The following is a 9641-nucleotide window of genomic DNA, read 5'->3' on the forward strand; positions in this document are numbered from 1 at the left end:
AGGGCCACAATCCTTCTCGACAACTTTCCGAAGGCCACGTGCCAGAGGCAAAAGTGGGCAGGGCATTGAACATAATCTTTCACCTGTGCATAGAAGGCTACAAGGACGCAGGTGGCGCTGTGGTCTAAACCACTGAGCCTCTTGGGCTTGCCGATCAGAAGGTTGGCAGTTCGAATCTCCACGACAGAGTGAGCTCCTGTTGTTCTGTCCCAGCTCCTGCCAGCCTAGCAATTCAAAAGCATGCCAGTGCAAGTAGATAAATAGTATCGCTGCGGCGGGAAGGTAAACGGTGTTTCCGTGCGTTCTGGTTTCCATCACGGTGTTCTGTTGCACCGGAAGCCGTGTAGTCATGCTGGCCACATGACCCGGAAAACTGTCTGTGGACAAACGCCAGCCTGAACCGCTTGGCCTGAAAGTGAGATGAGCACCACAACCCCATAGTCGCCTTTGACTGGACTTAACTGTCCAGGGGTCCTATACCTTTTTTCTTTTACCTTTACTCACATTCACACGCACACCCAGATGTGGTTCACAAACATTTTCCAGCCAGGCAAAAATGTTGGGGTGCAAACCAGGACCAGTGAAGAGTATAGCCTGGAGAGAGGGGGGAATTACTGGGGAGAGTTCCATGGGTCAGACAGAGAGGTCCAGAGAGTCCCTTGGCTTAAGGTCTTAAGACTACAAAGATGCTGCTTATGAGCATCCTGTAGGCATCTAGTTGGCCACTGTGAAAACCAGATGCTGGACTAGATGGGTCACTGGCCTGATCCAGCAGGCTGTTCTGATGTTCTTCTGATAACTTTGAAGGTGTAGAGGCATTGGCTGCTGACACTGGTGGCCTTGTGATGGTACAGTGGGCTTGGGCTGCTTCTCTGGCTGGTATTGATGGGGGTCTTCTTCTTTTGTCTCCTACTCTGTCTGCAGAACTCGATCCGGCACAACCTGTCTCTGCACACCCGCTTCATCCGCGTGCAGAATGAGGGCACAGGCAAGAGCTCCTGGTGGATGCTGAACCCCGAAGGGGGCAAAACCGGCAAGACGCCCCGCAGACGAGCTGTCTCCATGGACAACAACAGCAAGTTCCTGCGGATCAAGGGCAAAGCCAGCAAGAAAAAGCAGCTGCAGGCAGCCCAGGAGCGCGGAGAGGAGAGCCCGGTCAGCCAGCAGGCCAAGTGGTCGGAGAGCCCCAACTCCCACGCGAGCGAGGAGTACGACGCTTGGGCCGACTTCCGGACGCGGGCCAACTCCTCGGCCAGCACCTTGAGCGGGCGCCTCTCCCCCATCATGGCCAACCACGAGCCGGACGAGCTGGAAGAGGATGACGGGACTCCGTCCTCCCCGCTGATGTACCCCAGCCCATCCAGCACCATGTCCCCCTCCTTGAACGCCCGCTGCTCCGTGGAGATGCCCCGGCTGACCGATCTCACCGGCACCATCAACCTGAATGAGAGCCTTGGTGAGAGCCTCCTGGAAGATCTGCAGGACAACTACAGCATGAGCCCTGCCCAGCCGCTGCCCGCCGGGGGCCTCCGGCAGAGGAACTCCAGCTTCAGCTTCAACTCTAAGTGCTCTGCTGTGGGCGCTGGTGGAGGAGGAGGAGGAGGAGGTGGTGGTGGTGGTGGAGGAGGAGGAGGAGGAGGAGGGAACACCTACTGTGGGACCATCTACAGCCAGCCGGCCATGAGCCTTATGCGCCGCCTGCCCATGCAGACCATCCAGGAGAACAAGCAGGCCACCTTTGCTCCCATGAACTCCTACCGCAATGCCTCCTTGCAGGAACTACTCTCCTCCATCTCCTACGCCCACAAAGAGGGCGAGGCGCACATGCCGCAAGCCAGCAGCATGGGGCCACCCCGCGGCCACAGACAAAACCCCCTTGTGTGTGGCGGTGGGGGTGGCAGCGGCGGCGGAGAGATAGGTCTTGTCCCCTACCCTCCCCACTCGTCGTCCCTCATGAAGAGCAACGCGTTGTACCACCCGTCACCAGCCAGCCACCACCACCACCACCCGATCAGCAACAGTGCCTTACCCTCTCCTATCAGCCTTATGAGCCTGCCCAATGACTCTTGCAGCATGGTGGCCATGCCCCATCACGGGCACATCCATTCCTACATCAACAACCAAGGGGCGCACATGAGTCTGCTAGACTCCTTGCAGGGACCCTACCCAGAAGCCATGCACACCCCTGTTTTGGGCCAGGACAGATTCCCAGCAGACTTGGACTTGGACATGTTCAACGGTAGCTTGGAGTGTGACGTGGAGTCCATCATCCTCAACGACTTTATGGACAGCGACGAGATGGACTTCAACTTTGACTCAGCTCTTCCGCCGCAAAACGGCCTCAACATGGCCACTTTGCCCAGCGCCCCGCAGCCCACCAATCAGAGCTGGGTGCCTGGGTGAGACCTGCTTCAGACAACTCTGACCCACCAGTCAGCAGGATGAGAGGGTGGGGTGTGTGTGGAAACAAACTTTCTCCCCCACCCTACTCCGCCTTTCTTATTTTCTTTGCCTTCATTTGTTCAGCCAGGCTAGAGCCATCTGTTTAAACTTGACGACAACACTAAACACACACATACACACACACACAAAAATACACAATGTAGGGTAAAATGTTTTGAAAGGTACCGGCGACTACTCGCTTGTGCCAGGTGTATCGTGCAGTAAGTCAGATCTGTCTTTGATGTGTGCAATAGGCACAAGTTAGCCATGGCATTGCAGAGCTGCTGCCCACCCACCCCCTTCCCTCCCCCCTTCCCTCCCCCTCCCTTCCTGGGCACCTGCACTATTGCACAGAAAGAGGGAACTAGTGATTTGTGGCTAGAAGAGTCATCTGGGTCTCCACGGTGGCCTAGGTAGCCTCAGTGAATTGACAGCTCTGGCTTTTCATTCACCCCTTTCCTAATTGTTTTCAGTACGACTCAAATCTAAGTGGACACCCTAGCTCCATTTCCTGGCCTTTGCCCATCTGTGACACTCCTTTGGCAAAGGCCAGTAGCTTAGGATCCCCTTACTTTTATTATGGTGGGGGACGGGGCTTTGCGCGGTCTTGATAGATAGCAGCACCAAGAGCTGCAGGGGAGAAGCTTGCAGCACTAAAGGCAGTTGTAACATCAGTTTGCTCTGCTACCATCCCTGCCCAGCTGTTCCCACCTGCAATCACACTCATGGCATGGCTGGTGCAGAAGGGAGGGGCTCCCCCCAACCGTTGTAGATCCAGCAACTGACATTGTGGTTTCCATTGCCCACTGTGCAAAGGGAAGCTGATCTGAGCAACGACAGCTTTTTCACACATACCCCAACCCCGTGTTTGCAACAAGAAACAACAGGCAGTTGGGGGCATGAAACGTGCGTGCGTACAGCGCAAGCAGAGGCATGTGTGCCAGCATGGGCCTGCTTCAGTGCGCAAGCAACACACAACTTTTTGCACACATGAGTGGCACTTACTGCTACGTTAAGAGCCAGCCACAGGTTTGGCATGGCGACTGCTGTTGCTGCTGGCCTGGGAAACGGCCAGGGTAAGCAGGGAGGCAGGGGTGGGGAACAGTGGCAACTATTTATTCTGGTGGTATGCATCCTCTGGCCTGCGAAGGCTCACCATCGCCAATGCTACCCTTGCTAGGTATGCGCGGGACCTTGTAGCCTGTAAAGCGAGGAGGGCAGCTATAGCAGGTAAAGATTCAGGAAGTGGGGAGGAAGGTGCAATAAACCGAGATACACACAGACACAGGGGTGGAGAAGGAGGGCTATTGGCAAAAATCTGGAATTTGACCAGCCCAAGATCATCTAGGCTAGGAGAGGTGATGTGGCTTCCCATGAAAGCTGTAGTCCGAAGGCTGAAAATGAAGGAGCCCAAGACACCTCGAAGTAACTAGTTTTCTACTTAGGCAGCCCATAGCAGGTTAGTGGTGGACAGATGTTAGTGATGATTAGGGAAAACAGGTGCTGGGTGAAGCTAGAGTTTCTCCCCAGTGCAGAGCTCTTAAAAGTACTGGAGTGCCATACAAAGTTCTGCTGGACAGCCATAGGTTCTGTCTATATCAGCATACTTTTTTTGCACAAAGTCAGGACCTATCAATTGGGCCATCTGAAACGTTCACCCTGTAACAATAAGGATAGGTGTTAGTAGCCTGCAGAGTTTGGAAATGTGATCAGTTTCTGATAGCACCTCTAGTTGTAGCTAGGTAGGGCTTCCCTCCTCTGGGTCACTGAATGCCTTTGGATGTTACATTATTTGAGGGCTTCCTGTTCTCTGTGATATGAAACATATCAAATTGCCTTATACAGAGTGTTGGGTCCATCAAACTCCATGTTCTCTACACTGGCTGGCAGAGGCTCTCGTGGGTTTCATTGAGAGGTCTTCCTATCTGAAGATGCCTGGGGTAGAACCTAGGACCTTCTGCACACAAAAAATGGGCCTGGATACAGAGCTCTATTGAGATTTCTGCCCCTCTCTCTCATGGGACCGCTTGATGAGATGTGTGTGTTTTGGGAGCAGGGAAGTGTGGAGCACGTACTTCCTCACTTCCTCTCCCACAACCCTGACACCCTGTCTTTATGATGTCACTTCCAAAGCTGCTCCTTGACACTCCCTTGCTTGTTTATTAACAGGAGGCTGGGCCTGTCCAGGGATGCCAAAACTCCATGAACAAGAGATTCAATGTCAGCTTGTCTGAACATGGCAAATTAAGAAAACTAGCACAGCTGTGCTTTTTTTGAACCACTTGTTCCTCTTCTTTGAATCATGGCAAGGAAGACAATGAGCAGTGCTTCCCCCACCCCCCGAAATATAGGTGATGGAACTCAACATGAAGTTGTTACAGTAAGTCACCAGCCCCATGAGCTAAGCCCCCTAGGAACATCTCCTTTGCATCAGCCACAGCTGGGCTCCCAAATCCATATTAAGCCTGACTAATAACAGGAAAGGGCCTGAGGAGAGGGAGGGAAGTGACAGACAAGGGAAGGTCCCATATTCCTTGCCAGGATACCCTGTGCAGGAGTACAAGGAAGCTGCTTTGTCCATCAAGCCTCATTCATCCATTCTGACTGTCAGCAGTTCCCAGGGTCTCATTCGGAGAGTGGTCTTCCCAGTGACCTGCTGTGTTATAACTAGGGATCTGGGGATTGGACCCAGGAACTGCAAAACATATGCTCTGCCACTGAGCCGTGAGCCACACTGGAATCATAAAGCACAGGAAGCAGCCCTTCCTCATTGCCTGCTCCTTGATCTTTTGAACTGGAAGATTCCAGGGGATCTTCTGCAGGCAAAAAGCTGTGTGCTGCCGCTAAGGGACGATTCCCTCCTCTTGTGCTCACCAAACCAGCTCCCTGCCCATCTTCCAATGTGATTGGGGCACACCTGGATTAAAACGCACAGTGATCATGTAGTCTTTTCAGCCATTGTCCCGTTAAGCAGATCCTTAGGTGTGCTTAGATGCCTCCCTTAAAAACCAGAGGGACCTTAAGACTGTTTCAGTGGTGCCTGGGTCTTGCCCACCACATCCATTCAACCAATAATTACAAATCTACTTTTATGTTTGAGATTGCGAATCACGGCTTCGTCCTGTGGAACCTAAACAAAACTTGAGAAATGAAAACCATCAGCACTGTGATTAAAAAGGGGGAAAGTTTTATGATTTGGTCACTCTGAAGGAGCAGGGGAGTGTCATGTGCAGAAAAGAGCCTTCTGGGTACATAGCTCAGGTGGAGTCTTTAAAAGTGCATCTATATGTTCTGGCTGCGTATGAAGGGCTGGGTTTTGTTTTTAAGCAACAAGGACGCCTTGCCACTGCTTCAGGCAGCAGCTCAGTGTCCCTGGCCATGCTCCTGGAACATGCGCCTCAGTGTGATGCTATGTGAGGAGGTGGCTTCATTCTCAGGGGGATCTCCTGGCTACCCCCCCTTTTGTGGGGCCATGCATGATAGTCCCTAGGGACATTCCTTTCCAGGGGCTTAAGCGGAGCTGCCAAGCCACTGTTTCTTAGGGGAGAAATTTGATTCAACCCGCATTTAAAGATGAATCCGCCCAATTCGTACTTTCCAGAACAATACACAAACTTAAAAACAGCCATCTTTCAAAATCTGCACATGCCTGAATTTTGAAAGGCAGTTCTCCAGCCAAATAATGTGTGCAAAAAAAAAAAAAAAAAAAAAAAAATGCACATACAAGAGTAGAGTGTGCATTGAAGTGCATATGTTAAAGTAACACTCAAAAGGCACATGTATATTAGGCAAAAATGCATACAAACGTGGGTATATTAGGAAAAAATTGCACTAAAATGTTGATGTATTTTCAGGAGGACTTTTTTTAAAAAAGTGAAATGATATGAATACCTGGAGAATTTAAGGTTGGGTAAATTAGAAACTGGGAGAAACCAAAACTGTCAGATTCTTCCATCCTGACTGCTTCTTTTCTGTTGTGCAAAAGAAGAAAAAAGCCCTCAGCTTCCTTGTATTTAAGCTGGAGATGAGATGATCTTTAAAAGAAATTTGTCCACCTCCAAAAATAATTGAATACCTCCCTCCCTGCTACTTCCACAGATGGTGGGAATAATATTCAGCTTCTGGCGGTGGGGGGGGGGGGCACATTTAGCTCAGCTCTGCTTTTGAGCTGGCTGCTTGCACACTCTGATGTGCAGGAAGAAGCAGATCTGTATCTGGGACCACCAGATGCAACTGCACAGCCCGTTGCCCGTGACTTGAACTAGAGGGGAGGGAGCAGGATGCTACATAGACCATTATATTACCATGCAGAAAGAAACATGTTTCTAACGGACATTTTTTCAGAGGCTGAGTTCCCTCTAATGAAAATGACATAATTTCACAGAGCGTGTGGAAAGAGATCATTTATTTCATAGTGCTCCCATGCCATAGTGCTCCTCCCTCAGTTGTTTTGCACGGGGCGTGACATTCCCACCCAGATTTCCCCCGTGGCCCTCCGTATTCATAGGCAGGAATGGGCATAACTTAAGTGTCTGTTTAGTATGGAACGGAAGGGTGCTCTCTGCCAAGGTAAACATTATGAATAGAGAAGTGAGATTGGCCTCCAGGCAGATTATCTTAAGGATAGCCTCGGCTCTTGCTTTCGGTTCATGTCACAGCACAGTTTCTGGACAACGAGAAAAAGAAAAAAGTGCATCCACTTTCCTCTCCCCCTTCCTCGGCTTGCCACCACACCACAGCTATTTATTTTACCCCACCATTATTCTGCTTCTCCCCTACCCCACCCCCCCGTGATTTGCACCTGGACCAGGTCCCAAAAGCCTATCAGGATTTGGGCAACATATCGTGCTACAGCTCATAAGAAGGGGAGGGTTTCCCTCCCAATTTTGCCCATGAGACTGGCAGGATATGTGTTGGAGTAGCCTGCATTCCTCTTTGCTCTGGGTTTCTATCAGCCCCAGGCTAAAAATAATAATAATTAAATAACTTAAGATGGGCTCACAGGCTATAAATGTTTACATTGCTGGATCATGTACTGAATTTAATATATTTTGACTCTGTAGGATTCTTTTTGTTTGTTTGTAACCATTATTGCAATGATGCTCTTTTTTTTTACTACTATAATTATTTTGGTCCAACTCCTGAGATCATTTTAATAATTTCAGCCTCAGTTTCCCAAATGGATTGGACGAGAACACTAATCATAAGCGGAGCAGCGAGTACGGTGCCAGCAGTCTGGCGTACACAGAAGCGGCAGGCTGTCAAGTATTTGTTGCTTGTGGAGCAAGGGTGTGTGTGAGTCTGTTACCTGAGGATTAGGAACCCAACTGCCTCCATTTAATCTTCTGTGAATGCACATGCGCACACACGCACACCCTTGATCTCGAAGTGATGGAGAGAAAGGAAGGAGAACCTTGAAGGAAGATAGAAGTGGGAAATGCCTGCTCTCACTCTGTACAACCCAAAACCTGTACAGTGCAAATCAAATCATGTCCCCCAGTGTTAATGCAAGGAGACTGAGAGACGAAAAAGGCCCCCCTCCCAGTGCACCCCAAGCTGTGACCCCAATTTTGTGGAGGGCAGGAGGAGAGGCTAGCCCCCCTCATATGCTACCTGGCCACACAGCAGGCTCAACCAGAGAGACCCCTCCCCCAGCAGCAGGAAGCGCCCCTCTTTGCTCAGCGATCTTTGTGGTGTGTTAACCGTGAGGTCATCGTGTGTGCAATGGAGTCATATTTGCTAAGCGTCGTGTTTTACCGTCTTTTTTGTGGAAGTGCAGTGCAGCGCTGAGGGGCTGGGGAGTCGAACGAGGGCTGGGCAGGGGTGGGCCGAGGAGCCGATCGCAGCCACTTAGGAAGGCAGTGGCCTTGGAGGGATGGTGGTGATGAGCAGGGAGACGAAGGAGAGCAACTGAGGTGGCAGAAAACAAAACTGAAATCATGGGAGTGTGTGGGATAGTTCACTGGTTGCCTTGGAAATTGAGATTTATTTATTTACTGCCACCCACCCACCTGGGCTTCTATGGGGATACTCAGCCTGTAGCCCTGACTTGAGGGTCAGCGGCCAAGCTAGCCAACAGAAGCAGCTTTGACCATCCCAATGGTCCCCTTCCCATTAAGTCACTGAAACCCGTGAATGCGGCTGACAATCCTGAGACCACCCACGTCTCGCCTGCCTGCCTTGGAATAGCTTCATGAAGCAAGTGCCAAGCAGAGGAGACGTCTTGTGTGCCACATGGCCGAGAATGCATGTGGCATGGCCCATGTCCTTGTAGCTTCAGGCACTGTGGCACCCATCAGCCATAACAGGGAAGCAAGGCGTGCCCTCACTTTTCCATTAACACTTGGTGCTCCAGTGACTTAGGATTTCTGGTCATCCCCAGAGTGAACACACTGGTGCTGATGCACGTGACTAAGTTAGGTCTGTTGACTTTGGTAGCTCTACTCTGAGCAGGGCTTGGTTGGACACAATCCTCAGCTAAAATGTCAAACAATTCTGCTGGAAACAATTCATTAAACCGAGCCTACATTTGGGGGTGCTCCTCCCTCTGTTTTCTTTTAATTCGCCTTCTTTTTGCGTGGGAGGAAGGACAAATTGTGCTCAAAACTGAAAGATGATTATGCTTTCCACTGTTGTACTCGTGTCACCAATCCGATGCTGATTCAGAAGGGCCAAAATGCCACTGGCCCGCATGGGTGTGATTCCATCTCCCCAGGGAAGACAAGCTTCTGCGCTGATGTGAGTAAGGAGCGTTCCGTGACGACTCTTACTCCCTTTTCAACTTCCTGAAAACTCTTTGCCCAACTCCTTGTGTAATACAGCCAGTGCTTAGCCAAGGTTCAACTGAGGAAATTATGAAGTAATTTTTTTTTTTTTTTAAAAAAAGAAAAGGGTGCTACAGGGCATGTGCAAAATCCTTCTCCCTCAAATAAGCCAGTATCATGGAATAGGAGCAGAACTTCCAAGCCAAGCAAGGCCAGCTGGATCCTCAGAAAATCCTCTCTTTTTTTTAGACTGAAAGCAGAGCTGCTTTGTGTGAATGAACAGGAGTGGACCTTGCTATACGGTCGTGTAGTCACGGTGTTTTGTGGATCCTGAGATCAGGTTGTGTGACTCCAACATTTCCAAGTACAAAGCTGCCCTTGGCTCAACCCACCATATCAGGGTCTGTGGGGGGCTTGTATTTTAAAAATAAACAA

At 50.5% G+C, this 9641-nt stretch overlaps 1 protein-coding gene across 1 annotated transcript in view; it reads left to right on the forward strand.

Annotated features, from left to right (window-relative positions):
- The window catches only part of FOXO6 (forkhead box O6), a 130184-nt gene extending 120870 nt beyond the window's left edge, over positions 1 to 9314 (forward strand). The window contains exon 2 of the mRNA XM_079986062.1: positions 925 to 9314. Within this exon, the coding sequence (XP_079842188.1) occupies positions 925 to 2403 (1479 nt within the window). The 3' untranslated portion in view covers positions 2404 to 9314. The remainder of the gene's footprint in view (positions 1 to 924) is intronic.
- The last annotated feature ends 327 nt before the right edge of the window (positions 9315 to 9641 follow it).

The sequence above is a fragment of the Podarcis cretensis genome, assembly GCF_951804945.1.
Source record: "Podarcis cretensis genome assembly, chromosome: 8".
Taxonomy (NCBI): domain Eukaryota; kingdom Metazoa; phylum Chordata; class Lepidosauria; order Squamata; family Lacertidae; genus Podarcis; species Podarcis cretensis.